Here is an 18,324-nt window from a genome sequence, read left to right on the forward strand (position 1 = left end):
GCACATGGGCATGACATACTTTTCCTTATACATCGTTATTTTCATTCGTTGGATAAAACTGTGAAGAAATGTTTCCTGTGTTGTACAGAACAATCGAGTGAGCATACGCCCAAATGAAAGACAAGATTTACTTACGTACAAGTAACAACCCCTACAATGAGATATAGCCCATATATATGTTTTCATCTAATAAATGCAGCATGAAAAGCAAAAGGATAGTAAGTTCAGCATACGGTGAAAAACAATTCCTGGCGTACACCCTTAGCACAATACGGGCTGTGACTCACAGTGGGCGCTTTCAGAACAAGGTGATCCACGGATCAAATATGGCCGACCCACTTGAAAGCGTGTGGCATTTTCCCTTAATAGACGCTGTATGCATAATCCGTGGGGAATGCGCTTGGGTCGGCGATATTTGATCCTCGGATCTGCTAGTCGGCGGATCAACTTATGTTGTGAATGCGGGAAAGGTGAAGGTGTCAAGATATTATTACTCCCCAGCACGCACTAAAAAGTGACTTATTGGACAAACCTAGGAGAAAACCCCCGCGCCTGCGTTGTTGAACGTCCAGGAAACGTTGGTGCGGCAGATGCATCTATTCGAAAAAGACGAACTACAACACAGACTAAATGCAAAGCCATCCCCCCTCCCGTCGCAAAGACAGTTGTTAGTAAAATATGTTTAAAAATCTTCAAAAGTTTTATAGCAGATTATAAAAATGAAATGCAATAATCAATATAAATTTTTTATTTGGAAGACAAAAAGCCAGTATAACGATTTTGATTTCGATGTCTGTTTTGACTGGCATTCCTGGAAGCGTATTTTCGAAGATACTTCAGGAAAAAGAGTCAAGCGTAGGAAAATGCAAAAATTATCGAGTTTATCAAATTGCAGGTCTTTAAATACTTCTAATTGGCTCTTCGATTATGACAATAAAGCTCGTTGTTATCAATATTTTACTATAATTATTATTTAAACTTGCGGCCGTCGCTGAACAGGACGAAACCATCTCGAGTTTTGCAGTTTGTCGGCATCTTCTGCCCAGCCAATACAAATGGAAACATTTTCTTTTTGAAAAATGAAGGTGCGCGTCATAGTGTAAATCCAGAGCAGATATTTCGTATAAGCTGAATGTTTTTTTCATCGAGACACCTAAATGATCACCTAGCCACAACTCTTTGACGCGTAATGACGAATAACAATACCATTTTATGTGGCGCGGGAGCTTGAAGGGCAACTCCATGGGATTTTCCCGCCAAAATGGATTTTGCCGGGGAAATAAGTAAATTTCATGCACTCGCTAATAATTTGTCCATCCTTCTCTGCACTTGGCTTCGAACTTTAATTGCAATTTCTAAAGGTTGATTTAGTTTTTAAGTAACTGGACAGTAATTTTAACCAGCGACTATCTTCCTAAACTCCGATGGAAATAACATCAGGTACGCCAAAGGAACTATTTAAATAGATTTTAAGGTGTATGTACGATTTATAACAAGCTGTAGATGGCAAAAATAAGCACTTGGATGATTTTCAAACCCATGGGTTCTACCTTTTAACTTTATTCTACCGGTACTGGTACCGATTATCCGATTCCAATCTACCAACTATGTAGCTGATTCTGTGATTAAAAATCTGTAGATAGACAATGTTACATGAGAGATTCATAACACTTTCAATATCCGCTGATGGTTGAAAAAAAATGCTTTATTCTCAGAAACTCGGTCTTTTGTCTTATTTAACTTTTTATTTCGCGTGTGAAAAGAAATCAATCATTTGGAATACAGGCTCTTTTGATTACCCACAGTTCAATAACTGTCTTTAACACGTATAACAGTACATAATCTACAAACATTCTAGTTGTCAACTTTCTACATAACCTGATTTTCTATACGGACATTCAAATTTGACACTGGCACGTTACTGTTCATTTTCGTAATTGGCACTAACATATATACGTATATTTCATAATACGAAAACATTTTTTTGTATACTAATAAATACATACACTTAAACAATGGAATTATAATAATTGTGGTTATAATAATAAAGGGCGTCAAGTTCAAAATGTCTTTTAGAGAGGGTGCACGACATTGACATTGACAAAGCTACAGTACCACAAGCAATTTTCCCAAACGTTCTCTATTACTATTTTTCTACGATCAACATGGAAGTGACAAACAAAAACCACATCAAGTCCGTCAAAGAATAAATAGGAATGTCTCCAAAAACGTGAAGAAGAAAAAATGGGAACTTGACGCCCTACCAAATGGAACGTTTCACGATAAGAGTAATTTAAACAAAAAAGCGTCTGAACTGTATGCTACGAAAAGATGTAAGTATCTATTTTTAATAAAAAAACAACATACAAATCTCAAAAATGCATACAACATTGTGCAGAAAAAAATCCCTGGAATTCTCAACAATTTTCACTTTATCACCACAACAAAGAAGAAAATTACGTTTTATAAATGATTAATTCTGAACTTTCATTTTAACATTACAAGTGTAATTCACCAGTCTTCATCCCCGTTAAATGAGTGACTCAAAAATTAGAAACTTGAAACAAAACAAAAAATCGTAATTTTGTTAACATAATTGTATAATAATGGTACATCTACACAATTAAAGTAAAATGATGATATTCACTGGAACATTACTTCTTTGCAGTATAAAGGACTAACAGTCAACATAAATATTTAACATCTCACTTGCTACCAACTGACATATAGACAAATTAATTGCACATTTTTAAAGATATGTCTTAAAAAGAAATATGTTTTAAACAAAATTCCTGGGACATGAGGGTAGGTTAATTTCCCCAAATACATTAAGTTCATACATACATGAAAATAACATAAAAACTACATATACAAACAGACATATAATACCAAATTTTTTATTCAATTTCCATCCATTGACCGCCACGGCTACAAGAAGAAATATGACAGTTGCCAATAGGGAAATGGACGTAAACACAATGGTTTTGCTACTGATGTCCACCGGGGCGCCAATCCGGAAACACTCTATCATCCATGGTAGTCCTAGGCACAACAGGATGTCGAAGATATTGCTCCCGACGGAATTTGAGATTGCCATATCCCCAAAACCTAAAAAGCACAATGAATGTATGTAATAATCTACCAAAGATTAATTTTGTGCACCACCAAAATCTCAGTTACAGTACTGGGTCCCTTCCAAACAGTTTCCGAAAATTTCATAAAAAATCCGTCTAAAGCAGTTTCCATAAATGTTCCTTACAGACAGACAAATGGAACTAAACACATATTTACCTAATTTATATGTAAGGCAATAATAATTAAATAAATGAATAACTTACCATCTCTAGCCACAAACAAACTGGACATGGCATCAGGTACACTTGTGCCAGCAGCAAGAATTGTCAACCCCATCACTGCATCAGGGATGTTCCAGGTGTCACCTATAAGGAGACAAGTTCATCATTTAATTAAGCAAGCCAACAGTTTTTAAGGCTGCTTTCAGTATATATGTTATCGTACTAGCAGGATCGATCTATCTCAGTGAGGATTCTGGCTAAGGTGCAGTCAATGTTATCAGCTTTATGTCACACTCCATCGTAATTCAAAGTACTTGGGTAAAGTCGGGGAAAACTTTCGGGTCCATGACATTGTTCATGTTGCCCTGCAAGGGGGCATGCCAGGCAAGTTGGCCGATTTCATTGACTGCACCTTAGCAAGAATCCCTGCTGATAGATCCTGCTATCACCATAACTTCTATCCTGAACATAGCCTAAGATCAAACAATAGAAACAATGTAGAAGAAATAAAGAATTAAAGATTCCAAAGCTTCTTAAATCCATATATGCACTTTTAAAGTTTCAATAATAAATTGTAACATTTTCTTCCATGTGCATCAGATTTAGCAGTCTTTTAACTAAGGGCTCATTCCCAATATAACTATCGGTCTACACAGATTTATCCAATACTGCAGGTGCTCTCACTCAATACAATCAAATTAACAGATTAACACGCCTTCACATTATAGGAGTATGTTGGAAACAAGGGGAGGTGTGGTAATATTCTACACCTATTGCATTCAGTATGAGTCTCTATATGGAGCTGGATTAATTGATGTAAACCAATAGTTTCAATGGGTATGAGCCCTGTAATATCTGACTATTGCTGCATTGTTTAATGACTTTTTTTGCCTTATCACATTGTAAACAATTGTTAAAACTTAAGATAAATGCAGTTTTTAAACTTTTATTTAAATAAAAATTAATGTTAGATAAATGCAGTTCTTAAACTTTTATTTAAATAAAAATTAACTTGAATTTCACTTAATAACTTAAAATTTACCCATTATAGCAACCATCCACACCATCACGTAGGAGAAACCAGATATCCACACCACTGACATGATGAACGAGAGCAGAAAAAGTCTTTTCCAGACTCCAGCTCTGCGAGAATCAGGAACCGTCAAGAAGAGCAAGGCCGACACAGGCAACATTGCGACCCAGTAGAAACGTTTTAGAAACGATTCTGGGATGGTCCATGGGGATTCAAAGTCCTCGTCATCTGTGTGGATAAAACAAAAAGAAGTTCTTAAGGTAAGAAAATATTCTATGTTTTGCATAAGATGATCTACAAATCTTTAAATTGGTATAAAACATCTACACACGTATCATTGAACACAGACACATGCTCTTCAAGATGTGCCTTACCTGTTTAATTAGCAAAAAAACTGTCCATTCCACAACTGTTATCTTTGCTTATTTATTGCCAACAAATGGAATATTTCATGGTAATGACTTGGTATTTCCAATGGGGAAAATTGTGCATTTTATATAGATATTGCATTATTTAAAATAATAAATTCTTAAAGTGAGAACATTCCCATTGAGTGGTAGGAACAAAATTAAGAAAGTCGCCCTATAGCTCTATTCTATACAGTAAAATCACCATAAAATTCCCAAATAATTCACTGGAAAAATTGATAAGAAAAGATGGGGGCATTACTGTTCTTAAAGTAATATAAAAATAATAAGATAAATTCAGCCTTAGGGTTTCTATGTGGTATTACAAATTAAAATATTCTGTGCCATAATAAGATCATCCATGACAGAGATCAAACATGACTTTAGCAGCATTTTTATTTGTGTGTGTGTGTGTGTGTGTGTGTGTGTGTGTGTGTGTGAGAGAGTGCGGGGGGGGGGGGGGGGGGGGGGAGTACCAGGGGAATACCAGCTAAATTGTTACCTTCACTTTCTGTGGCAGAATTCTCTCCTCCAAAGTGGGTTTCTGTTTCTCCACTTTTGAAGCTGACACTGGATTTTTCTGCATCTTCTCCTAAAAGTGGGGCGGATTCTTCTCCTGCGTGCCCTTTTAAGTTACCAGGAAAATGTCCACGTCTATGTTGAAATTCATGAACCTGAATGTAGTATATATTAACAATATAGTAACTATGATGATTTTGATATGCATCTTTTTCGATTTCTGATGGAAACACCACTTGGAAAAGAATATAAGTGGTATAAAAAAAAAAATGAAATGCACAACCTACCTTTGCAATTGCCCAGCTACTAACTCTGGGGTTGAAGTACATAAATGTCACATATAGAATGTACATTGTAAACATTATCAGTGCTTCATACCTGAAATGTGAAATTAAATAAATATATACTTCTACAAATATGTTATAACGGGGGTGATAATGCACCTCACCATCAGCAAGAGATTCAATTTGGATGACCATCTTGACAGTATTATATAAAATTGTAATGGAATTGATCAAATTATTGGTCATTTTTTTAAAATTTAAAACCTGTGAAGCATTTTGGTCTGTAGCTCTTTGACATATTAGAAAAAGGTCACTGTGGTTTCATATCAACAAGATAGTCTCATGGGAACATTTCACTGCATTAGTGGTGAAAGCCTGATGGCCTCAAATTGTCCTTGGTTGTGGCAAATGCATGTTAGCATTAACTGCCTCGTTTTTAAATGAAATGGGACAAGTAGAATATGACTTATGTAAAGTTTTTCAAACGCAACAAATGTGGTGAAAATTGTGACTTATTTTTCAATTAACCATTTCAATTTAAAAATGAATATCGTTAGCCATTTGACATAATATTTAGAATCAAGCTGACCTATCATCAGATTGTTTCAGAACAAAATCATGTATAATATCATCTTTTTGTTTTCAATAATGATCATTTATTTATTTTTTTTAAATTAATTTATTTCTTGCACTCACCAGTGAACTTCCCCATCTTGTATCACTACTGTTAACACTATAACAGACAATGCATAATAGGAACAATCTCTAAACAGAGGCCACCAAGTGAGCGGAATCACCTTAGGAAAGAATAAATAGAAAATTGGATCAGCTGAAAAAAGAAAATAATTTTATAAAACAAAAGAAATTTACTCCAAAAACTGGTCTAAACATTCACACTAAAATTTTGGTCTTCTTCAGTTCATGGTTAATACAGAATTATATCCCTCTTCCATATGAAAACTGGCCTGGACCATGAGATAAATATTTCTTGTGATAAACATACACAATATTTTATTTAACCGGAGTACTTCTGATTTTAACTTTAAAAGAAGACTTAGACCCCATTCCCAAACCTAGATCAATCTAGCAGGATCAACACATCTCAGAAGGGATTCTCATAAAATTGCATTCAGATTAAGTGGCTTAGATGCCTGGCATGAAGCTGTTAAACAATAGTTAATTTACCTCCTAACAACTTCAGTAGGCGTGCCAGACATCAGAGCTGCTTAAGCTGAATGTGATTTAGTGAACAGTGTTTGCATATAACAGGTTGTCTTTGCATTTAAGGGGCAAAAATGACCAGTTCCAATAAATGTGTTATATGTGCGATCTACATGTACTGTATATCGGTATAAAAAAAGTTAATACCATGCCAGCAAAAAGGGAACACATAGCAACAATGATGAGTATGTTGAAGACTGCACTTCCCACAATGGTTCCAAGACCGACGTCACTCTGTGCAATAAATACACCTATAGAAACAAACCAATAACATGCAGGAAGTCAGGGGGCAGCACTGCAGTGAAAAGAGAACCCAAGGCCCCATTCCCATAAATACATGTACAATCGATCTTGTGGATTGACCCAACTCTGCAGAAAATATCACTAACTGCAATGAGCTTAACTGAAAGACATCCCTCCTCCAGACATTAAGTAATTACAGAAAAGTAGGTAAATAAATTATATGTGTATGTTGAAAACAAGAGGAGGCATGTCATTCAGTTAAGCTGATTGCACTTAGCAAGAGTCCTCCCAGAGTTGGGCATTCCACCTTGACTGGTAGTGTTTATGGGAATGGGGTCAAATGGGATTCACATTAAATAGCCTGAAATGTGATAAATGATAGTCTTTAAAAAAATTGATTTCTGATCACAACAAGACTTTCTGTCTGAAGTTATAAGATTTGAGCCACATAGTCAAGGATGAAGTCCGCAGTGGCAAGATAATCTAAAATGACATTAAAAATCTCACAAATTTGAAATTTTGATCAGACTTACGGATTGGAAAAAATTCAATTTTTTATTACCTGATTCCTAATCTACTGGTCAATTGCCACAGACCATGGGTTAATCATTAAAATATCACACTAATTTTGCAAGTAATAACTTTGTGCAAGGAATGTTAGCAAATTAGATGGTTAATCAATGCTATAGCATGCAGTATAAGTAGTAATTAAGGCAAAGGGAGCAAATAAAATTGATTTCAATTGCATTTTTCGATCCTTTTAATATATGCCCAGTCCCAGCTCTAGCTCTTTCAAAATTCATTCCAAAATGATTTACTGGTAATACTTTTATACTATCTATTGTCAAAAACAACTTTGTTTTGGGGCTAGAAGAGTGGCTCTTTTGCCTTTACCACTGATTAGTGCACATACACACACACACACACACACACACACAAAAAAAAAAATGAAATAACACCTGCGCAAAAGCATGAACACATAAAAACAAATATTTCTACAATTTAAGCACCTTCCAATCAGTTAGCACTGAGCAAATGCCTACGATCACCAGAATGTTGAACACGGCAGAGCCTACCACTGTTCCTAGACCAACATCACTCTTTGATACCATTACACCTGCAATAATCATACTAAAAAGCTGCATCCACATCACGGCAAGCTATAACTACAATTAATTAATTAATTAATTAATTAAAAAGTAACTATGAAACTGTGATCACAAATGGAGAAGCTTTGACTCAAAAATCTATTCATAAATTAAGCCACATTCACAGCTTTGACTTGAAAAAATAACTATAAAGGAGTGTACACAACAACAAAGGTTGAGACTAATATGGTTGGGTAAGCATCTAACAAAGCGCAGGTTCTAATGTTTAATTGCAAAAATTAAAACAGATTATGGATTTGATTTGTACAGATGGAAAATATATAAAGCAAGTATAACATAGCCAAAAAAATCAACGAAGACAGATTTTAGCACTGGAAGAATTAAAATTTATAGATATTCACACAAAGCCAATGCATGTTTAGATGTATTTGTTATGTCAAAATAGTTTAAATTTATGAGTTGTATGAGAAGGCAGAATACTGCAGTGGCAAAATACTGTAAACTACTGAGATAACAAGAAAAAATTCAATCTTGCACTAGATTTTACGTTGAAACCAAGATCCAGTTTTAGATTTAATGTTCTCATTATCTCAGTATAATATAACTGGATGAATCAAAATATTCACTTCAAAATGTAACACTGTTTATATGTCATCACCATGGGAAGAGCAAGTGCTATAATATTAAAAATTTCTCAGCATCAGATTTGGTGAAAAAATCATTTAGCTTAAAAACTAAAATAACACCATCAGAAGTGTCTCAGGTTACCTATTATTGATGTGGCTAGTTCAGGAGCAGAACTTCCAGCGGCCATAAAGGTTGCCCCAGCGACATCTGGTGACAGACCTAGCCCTAGAAATATATAGTTTAGTATCTTTTAAATTAGTTAATAATATACAACTACTTGAAATGTTTAGTATCTTAAGACATTTTTCCTTATTTCTTCAGTTACTATGACTGTATAATTAATAAATAAATAAATAAATAAATAAATAAATAAATAAATAAATAAATAAAACTTAAAAAATACTATTCATATATATTTAGGAATCAAATTAAAGGGAATAAAAAATCAGTTTGATCATAATTAGAAACATAAAAAAATAAGAGCAGACTAAACAATAAAAAAACGTAAATATAAAAATATACTTACTTGTACAGATATGTTCTAAAGAAGGCACAAAATAATCATCACAGACAATAGCTAATGCACTGAACATGTACAAAGCTCCTAGACAGTGAAGAAAAATGAGGCCATAGCGCTGTTTTTGCTCCAGGGTGAAGAGATCAGGGGGAAATTCCTCCACTGAACGCTTTGTGCAATTCTGTGGCTCCTCTGAATGAATTAAAAAAAATATATATAAAATTTGCAAAGTGATACATTTGATAATTTAATTCCCAGTGTATCCCACCTTATCTAACAGCCTTTTGGGCCTTTTTCTTTTCTTGTTATTTATATTTATACTTGTTTATCTCTCTGTATTATTATGATATTATTATTATTTTTTTGAAATTTTTATACACTCAGTCAAATCATTAATATTTTAAACATTGCAAAATAATCGTAGATGGCACACTGGCAAAGACAAGATATGTATGTAATCTTCCTGATCAGAGAAGGGCAGACAATAATGGCATTTTTGATCACAAACCAAAAAGAAAGTTTAGATATGGATGCCAAAATAAGATCTATAATGATTGGAATCTCTGGGAATAAATATCTTTGCAGAGATTCCTTGAGTACATAAGTACACATATGAAATGAGATTTGTTGAGTCAGTTTGACTTATGCCCCTATTTCACACAGACCACGAATCCCACGAATGGCCAGGAATTGACAAATTTCATGAACTGATTACGATTCAACCACGAATCCTGAAATTTGAGGTATTCAGAACATGTTCATCGGTGGGCTAACAAATCTGCTGACTAAATATGGCCACCTTACTTAAAAGCAGCAGCATCTAATTCCGTGACGGCCTTCCTGCTAATTCATTGCTGTAGGGGCCTTGCAATTAAACATCAGAGCTGATATCTAATCTGTTTAATGGCAGGGAGATCATCAGAGGATTAAGCAGCGCTGCTTTTGAGCATGGTCGACCAAATTTAGTCAGTGGATCAGTTAGGCCGCATTCACATCGAGTTGAGCCATGGCTCTACAAAGCCACGACCTAAATATGGCGGACGTACAGGAAAGGAAAAACGCCTAATCTTTTAATAGTCTCTTACAGAAAGTGTGTTACATGCTGATAAATCTATGCATAAAGTGCTCCATACAGTGTAAATATACATGTACATGTTAAAGCCACTGACTTTGATATTTATATCTTAGTCATCCCATTTCTTATTTATTTAGTGAAAGGAAGAGGTCGGTGTATTGGGTATATAATGTCCAATACCCTTGACCCATCATCTCCGTCTTTATCAACTCTAGAAGTTCAGTATGACAATTAAGTTAATTGCTGATACTTGTATATGGCAGGGTTCATACGACAACATCAATAACACTTTCAAGGACTTTCAATGACTTTGAAGCTCTCATTCAAGTACTTTTCAAGGACTTTGAACGCAAATTACTGTCATTTATAAGTGTTCGTACCAAAGAAAGAAAGACATTATTTCAAATATTAAATTTGTATTTTAACATATTCATGATGAAACCTGAAAACAATAAATTTTAAAGTAATTGTAAGTGATTTCTAAAAAAAAGTATTCCCTTTCTGCAAGTTATTGTTAATATTCAGGTTAAAAACTACAAGATTTAAAATAATATTTTGACAAATTGCCAAGTGATCAAATCAGAGTACATTTTAAGGACATAATTGCGATTAGCACGAAAATTCATGCGTTAGCACTCCTATTGACGATTCTGATACTTACTGGCTGTGCACAGGCAGTACATATCAAAATCGTCAATAGGAGTGCTAAATTGCGAAATACAAGCCCTTTTCAAGTCTTAATTATAGCAATTAATTTTAAGCACTTTTTAAGGCCACAAGCTGAATTCAAGGGGCAGGGATATATTGATTGCAGTAATATTATGAACCCTGTCTACAGAGTACATGTGAATCAACAACTGCCTTGCATGGGCACAGGGATGTGAGAGGTAGAGGTCATTTCTTTTGATTCTTTGAAATAAAACTTATATAATATTGTAAGTAATAGCTTAAATAAAATAATCAATAAATAATACAGGTGTTATATAACAAAATTAATCTGATTCACCCCTTTCCCAAAGATGAAATGACACACACTCTGCACTTATAGCGTATCCGTACATAACATGCTTAATGATATGAATTTTATAAAAGTTAAGATATACATGTATTATAAAAAGAAGGAGAAGAAGAAACACTGAACTGTGCTTCTAATTAATGCTCTGAAAACATGTCTGACTCATTTCATAAAACGCTTGCAACAAACATACCAGTACACACGCGATCAACAAAACACCTGTCTCTAAGCTCTCATGTGACTACCGGTATGTATATATAATACAAAACGTCTACCTGTCGCTGACAGTTCAATAGCTCTCTTAACGCGACTTCCTTCATTGTGCTGCGTCCTCCCATCGACCGCCGAAACCTCAACACTCCGTCCAGCTGGCTTTAGTATCTGTACCACGATCGTAGCACAAAGCATCAGTCCTGCTAGCACGAGGAATATAACTTCTCGACGTTTCCTTCGTTGTCGCCAAACATTTCTTGTACGAGCTTCTTTCCCCATGGTCCCGTCCGTCCCAGTTAGGTCATATTGCTGTCATGTGGTATGAGAGCCGATAATATCAACGCAAAACTAGGTCAAGACGAGATTGCCGTGCTGTCACGTTACGCGTGCATGGACGTGTTTGCTGTTTACTCCCCCTCCCCCCTCTCTTTACTCTGCGTTTCGGCAAGTCTGTTATAACTCCTTGGTTTCGGTAAAACTTTAATTTTTCCCTTGATTTCAAAACGATGCTATATCCTAAAATATTGAAGGTCAGTTTAAGTAGGTGCATTATAGGCCTAACTAGTTAGATACCCGGTATTTATTGATTTATTTAGTATTTTTAAGGGCGAAAGAAAAATATTAAAAAATCAGGGGCGAATCCAGGATTATTTAAGGGGGGGGGGGGGGGTCCGCAGATGCGAAGCCGACCCCCCACCCCCACCCCCACCCACCCACCCACCCACGTGCACACACCCCTTGGCGTGAAGTTCGGGCCCCGCTGAATGGCCCCGAAAAAATTGGTATTTTAGAGGGTGAACGATGTCATTTGGTACGGTTTAGAACTATGATTCATGTACAAAATTCTAATTTCAAGAGGGCACCATTGGTGTGATTTTTTTCAGAAATCGAAAGGGGTGGGGGGTGGGGGTCAGGACCCCACCTGACACCCCCCTAAATCCGCCACTGAAAAGGAGAAACGCATTGTATAAAACGGATTTTTAACATTAAAAAGAATGAAGAGTGGCGAAATTTGAGTTTGGGCATTTTCAAAGTTTTAATTCATTTTATCTTTATTTTATATATAAGTGTACGCCCCAACTTTAAAACAATCATAAAAGGGTAAAACAAAAAAATAAATTGTACTGCATGTACTAGTATTTACTAAATTGTGTTTTAATCACGAAATAACTATTTTGCTTCCCCTTAAAAAAAAACAGTTTTGAATGAAGTTTATTCATGAGCATATTTGGATAGAAGAAATACAAACTCGATACGTAGTTTCTCGGCGCAAATAAAATTCTACCGGGGTTTGTGTGCTTCTCGTTTTTAAGGGGTATACAATATGTAGATACCAAGTACACTAGTACATTGAAAACTAAACTTGTCAAAATACCTTTTATGTGAAATTTCTTTTATGTGAAAAAACTAACCTTAATATTATTTCAATAAAAATATACTGTCGCGTTCTTTTCTTTTTCTCCGAACGCGATGGGTCGATTTCAAACAAACGTACGACGCCTCCAGTTAAAATAAAACTGTAAGGTTTATTGATCAAACTTCTATTTGAAAGTCCCAACACTGTTACTACTCTGCAGTGCTGACTTAACAAACTCTCTACTGCTTCTACACACTGACTCAACTGTATACATTATCTTATTTCCTCACGCTCTACTCTTCTCTATCTCCTTAATCTATCTTCTGTTACTAGGAAATACCGTATGTATTTATAGCGGTAACGGGAGCCCTAAAAGGACGAGCACGGCGGCGGAAAAGCTCCCGTTTGTAGCGTTAATTGAAATTGAAAGGAAAGCACGCTCGTCTGGGGACACTTGAATGCAAAAAGCTCCCTTACACCTCATTTCCATAGATAAGATCGACCTACTTTAGATCGACCTAACTCCCTGGGGGTTCACGCTAAATAGCTGTCAACCGGGCGGACACGAAAGTTAATTATCCCCTTAGAGCTTTTAGTAGGCGGGACAGACGCTTAAGTCGGATTATCTGAAAGTAATCTAGTGAGACTCCCCGCGGGGATAGATCGATCTAAAATCTATGGGAATAGAGCCTTATAGTTAGGCCTAATTGGAAGTGGCAAATGGGCGGGCAGTTTAATGCAAGATGACGTTAAATAAATAAATTAAACTGACAGGCGCAAAACACAACAATACACTTTTAGAGCACAAACTCCTTTTCTGTTGTTTTATTTACAATCTAACTTGCTTATGCGCAAATCGTCAATTTTGTTGCTTTGTAAATTGGGTGTCACACACACACACGAACGCACACAAACCTAAGAATTTAAAAGGGTTATTTAAAGTGTAAGGTTTAGATACGTATTTCAGTAAACATACATGTATGATATTAATTGGCAATATACCCTACTACGTTTTGCTATGAACAAAAGGCAGAGAAAATATTTTTTCTATGATGCCGGCAGTTTAATTTTTCCACGTGATTTTGTTAAAGTTGTCCTAAATATGATGTACTAGTATTCAATAAGTTCAGTACCTGTTTACCAGTAGTGTTATCACACTAGAACATCAATTTATCATTAATAAAACCCTTGATCTTAATCAATTAAAATTTGTCCGTATATATGTTGTCTTCTTGAGAAGATAATATTCTATCCTTTTTCAAACGAGGCAAAAATTAAAAAAGTCATATGTATTTAAAGGTAACAGGATCAATTACAAGTGTTTAACACATGAAAAGTCATGTTTACGTTGTCGTCAGTGGCATGGCGGCTTGTTAATCTTGTAGATTTTGATCATCACTCCATTCCTGATCAATAATCTTTTTGATACAGTGTTTTTTAATCTCTTCACTTATTAATTAATTTATTTATTGGTCTATTTTTTTAATTAATTAATTAATTATTTATTTATTTATCCGTGAGTAGTCAGCAGGCAGATCTTATCTGTGCTTACTTCATCACGTTACTGTCATGTGACAGTATCCTGAAATTTTAACTAGGTCAAGGCAGCTCCGCACTCCTACAGTCACAGGCTAATAAAACATATTCTTCTTACTTCCTTTATTATATTAAAGGAAAGTTTTTCTTGATATGCCCCCATTTTAATTTTAAAGTGTACATCAGTTTTATGGTCATGCTTTTAATTGTTTAATCAAAGGAAAAAAGAAACACTATCTGTTTAAAGTGCGGGCCGTTAAATCGTCGGCTTTATCTCTGTTGAATAGAATACACGCTACTTCATCTGGAACAATATTAACTCCAGCAGACACAGTTTGTTTGCTTGACCTCTATATCTCACAGAGTCTGTCAGTGACGAACTGTGCCTCGCTGGTTAATCCCGGGCAAATGCACCGTAATTTGTAAAACATCCACGCTTTCCGAGACCTGTCTGTATTAATACCAGCGACATACTGTAAGTGCACTGAAACTTTGAGGATGCAGAGAGTCAACTTGCCAGGGAGTGATTTGAATGTGTCCCCTATCTGCCTGGGCACCTGGCAGTTCAATGGCGGCCAGGTTGGCGGGGACAAAACTTGGGGAGCGATGTCCGTGGAGGTAAAGTGCGGCGTGTCTTAATGGTTAAAACAATGCAGTTAAAATAATTTTGATTTTTAAAGTCAGGCCCGTAGCCAGCAGTTTCAAAAGGGGGGTTCTTTTTCTGAAAAAGTGGACCTTTTCCCATAAAAACTTCATGTTCCTAGATCAAATTTTACCCAGAGTGGACCTTTTCCCAGCAAAAGGGGTGGTTCTTTCGAACCCCCCGAACCCCCCCCTGGCTATGGGCCTGAAAGTTGAGGTTTAATGTGAAATGTGCGCAGCCAAATGTGCGTACCCCGGCCGATCTAGTTAGATCGATCTAAATCTCTGGGAATGCACTCTAAAATCATCATAAACTAGTAGGATCGAACTATCTCTGCAGTAATTCTCCCTACAATGCAGTCAGTGTGATCAGCCTATTTGTCTCATGTACACACCCCCTTGAGAGACTAGGGGCAATTACAGTGTATTATTAGTGCACAAATGCAGAGCAACCACCTCTCCCCAGGGCAGTAGCAATAGTCTGAAGGTTCAGTAATCGAAAGGTTCATTGGTCCTAATGTTCACTATAGAACTTTCGGACCGGGGCCGTAGCAATAGTCCGAAGGTTCAATAGTCCAAAGGTTCATTGGTCCGAATGTTCACTACAGAACCTTCGGACAAATGAACCCTTGATTAAAAAATCGATGAAAATGTTACCGTTTTTCGGACCAATGGACCTTCGGACCAATGAACCTTCAGACTATTGAGACGCCCCCTTCGGACCAATGAACCGTTGATTAAAAAACCGATGAAAATGTTACCATTTTCAGACCAGTTAACCCTCGGACTATCAAGATGCCTCCTCCCCTACTCTAAAGAATTAATTTTCCCCAAGCTTCTCAAGGGGGGCATGCCAGCCAATAAAGCTGATTACACTGAGTGGATTTAAGCAAGAATCCCCACAGAGGTAGATCAGTCCTGCTTGTATGATAACTTTTATTAAAAATGTAGACAAGTGTGGGAAGGCCAAGTATTACACCCCATTTCCATAGATTAGATCAACCTACTTTAGATCGACCTAACTCCCTGGGGGTTCACGCTAAATAGCTGTCAGCCGGGCGGAGACGAAAGTTAATTACACCCTTACAGCTTGTAGTAGGCGGGACGGACATTTAAGTCGGATTATCTGAAAGTAATCTAGTGAGACTCCCCGCGGGGATAGATCGATCTAAAATCTATGGGAATAGAGCCTTAGATGCGGGGTGGGGGTGGGATGCATGTATTAGCCATTTTGTCTCACTTTGCATGGGACTAGAAAACAATAGATGTAAATGATTTGGATAATATTTCCACTGTAATATAATCGTCAGTGATTGTAGAAAATTCTTGATACTGCCTTGATTTGCTTTTTTAATCATTTCTTGGGGAGGAGGGGAAGGGGATGAGGGGGAGAGGGTACCTCAGAGGCTAGGACAGGTGTCCTCTTCTCATAATCTGTCAAATTTTAATTGATCTACCATTGAACACACATACATTTTATTGTTTACAAATTTATACATATGATACATGTTTTAATTAAACAAATTGTGTAAATATAAATTTTAATATTTTACAGGAATCTAAGAAAATATGGGACAAAGCACTGGAGACTGGCATAAACTTTATAGACACTGCTGAGGTGAGAGTGATAATGGTCAGACTGTCAGTTTGGGTAAATCCATATAGAAAAATTTATGATTTTGTTTCTTTTTATAAATTATTAAATCACTAGCTGTTTTTTGGTCGGTATTATCATCTTGATTAAAAAGAATTGAGCACCAGTACTTACATCAGCAGCTTTTGGCTCCCTCCCCAGTCCCTGCATGTGCACACACACATGCAGTGTCTCTCTCTCTCTCTCTCTCTCTCACACACACACACACACACACACACACAGTGTCTGTGTGTCTCTCTCACGCAATCATATAACAAAGTTATTTATTTATTTCTGTATTCTATGTTACAGGCATATCTGAACTCCCATTCTGTTCTGGGGCAGATATTGGACCCCAGTAAGAGAAGAGATATTGTACTAGCCTCCAAGGTTGGCAATGGAAAAGGCGCAAATAGTGCGCCATACACTGCTGAAGACATAGACCAAGCCGTTACGACCAGTCTAGAAAAGTTGAAGACGGATTATATTGATCTGTACCAGGTAAGTCGTCACGAGGCACATGTGAATGAATGCATGATTTTGATAACATACTTGTGCATGTTGTTGATCATAATGGTTATTATGATAAACAAGGCAGCAAAGCTGTCAAATGTACAGACCAAAAGCAGAAAATAAAAAGACCCAGAGAGTGCAGACCACAACCAAGGAAACTTACTTATTATTATTAGTAATTATGCATTAATTATACATACATTAATTATACATATAGAATAAAGTAATTTGTGAGATAACAGTATCACACTGTCATCCTTGCAATGTACACAGTATATCACCAAGCTATTCAAGGCATATATTGCCAGAGAGCATTATTTGAGATACATAGTGTAAGTGCCAGCATTTCACAGAAAAATCATGTGTAATGTGTGAGATAGCACTCTGTCATCTGAGTGATATTGTGAGTTATGGGAGAACAGCCCAAGTGTCAGCTAGTGGTTTAAGGCAAATATTGTGACAGGCTGGCAGTGAATTTATGGCAATTCTGAGAGAAAGTACTTGCCTTTCGCCAAAAAATTATTTTAAAACCAAATAAAAGGCAAAGAAAGATCAAAAATATGTTTACCTATGAAGCATCACACATTACCCTTCATCAGATTGTCTTGATTACTGTACATGACTTACTCCCTCTTGTGAGCTTTTCAGAAAGAGTTTGATTTAAAAAAACATTTTATCATACAATTATTATTGGGTAGAGCTGAAATGCGCAATACGACGCAATACAGCACAATACACTGGGAAAAACGAAAGCGAGAGTGAGTAAATACTAGAAAAGGTCTGTAACATTAAAACAGGTTAATATGAAAGAGAAGTATTGCTGGATAAAAAATATCTTTTGCCAAACTTCAGCTGTTGGTACCATCAGCCTTATACCTATAAAATGGTCGGGTCTTTCGCCATATTGAAAACCCTAGTGGAGCTATCAGCATCTATTGGTGTTAGTTTCAGAGTTTCTTTGTGACTTTATCAGCTTAATAAATTAATGTTGATTTTATTTTTGTGTACTTATCGTTTTTTTTTTTTTTTTTTTTCATATTTTTATGTTTATATTTATCATAAGAAGCAGCTGATCAGACTGGAT

The 18,324-nt window shown here is 36.1% G+C and overlaps 2 protein-coding genes across 3 annotated transcripts in view; one reads left to right on the forward strand and one right to left on the reverse strand.

Moving 5' to 3' along the window:
• Positions 1 to 1,684: 1,684 nt before the first annotated feature.
• On the reverse strand, positions 1,685 to 11,927 carry LOC106156974 (sodium/potassium/calcium exchanger 5). 2 transcript variants are annotated; one of them, XM_086998612.1, is made up of 10 exons: positions 11,622 to 11,927; positions 9,266 to 9,448; positions 8,881 to 8,964; positions 8,014 to 8,120; positions 6,236 to 6,336; positions 5,543 to 5,633; positions 5,239 to 5,410; positions 4,339 to 4,557; positions 3,339 to 3,440; positions 1,685 to 3,108 (listed from the first exon to the last, which is right to left on the reverse strand). In XM_086998612.1, the coding sequence occupies exons 1-10, from the start codon at positions 11,836 to 11,838 to the stop codon at positions 2,780 to 2,782; spliced, it is 1,605 nt and encodes a 534-aa protein (XP_086854738.1). In that variant the 5' UTR covers positions 11,839 to 11,927; the 3' UTR covers positions 1,685 to 2,779. The 2 variants fall into 2 exon arrangements, with proteins under 2 accessions (XP_086854738.1, XP_086854739.1); XM_086998613.1 differs by lacking the exon at positions 8,014 to 8,120 and adding an exon at positions 6,908 to 7,011 and having other exon boundaries at positions 11,622 to 11,926.
• Positions 11,928 to 14,692: 2,765 nt separating this feature from the next.
• The window catches only part of LOC106156969 (uncharacterized), a 34,231-nt gene continuing 30,599 nt past the window's right edge, over positions 14,693 to 18,324 (forward strand). Inside the window, exons 1-3 of the mRNA XM_086998658.1 lie at positions 14,693 to 15,070; positions 16,650 to 16,712; positions 17,040 to 17,228. Coding sequence (XP_086854784.1) covers positions 14,951 to 15,070; positions 16,650 to 16,712; positions 17,040 to 17,228 — 372 coding nt within the window. The 5' untranslated portion in view covers positions 14,693 to 14,950. The remainder of the gene's footprint in view (positions 15,071 to 16,649; positions 16,713 to 17,039; positions 17,229 to 18,324) is intronic.

Source organism: Lingula anatina, unplaced genomic scaffold (assembly GCF_051362555.1).
Source record: "Lingula anatina isolate TDL-2025a unplaced genomic scaffold, LinAna3.0 unanchor82, whole genome shotgun sequence".
Lineage (NCBI taxonomy): Eukaryota > Metazoa > Brachiopoda > Lingulata > Lingulida > Lingulidae > Lingula > Lingula anatina.

Coding starts and splice junctions, on each gene's coding strand:
- LOC106156974 (XM_086998612.1), bottom strand. CDS start 11,838: ATGGGGAAAGAAGCTCGTACAAGAAATGTTTGGCGACAACGAAGGAAA. Junction 9,449..11,621: donor TATTGAACTGTCAGCGACAG/GTAGACGTTTTG, acceptor TAATTCATTCAG/AGGAGCCACAGAATTGCACA. Junction 5,411..5,542: donor GTAGCTGGGCAATTGCAAAG/GTAGGTTGTGCA, acceptor TACTACATTCAG/GTTCATGAATTTCAACATAG.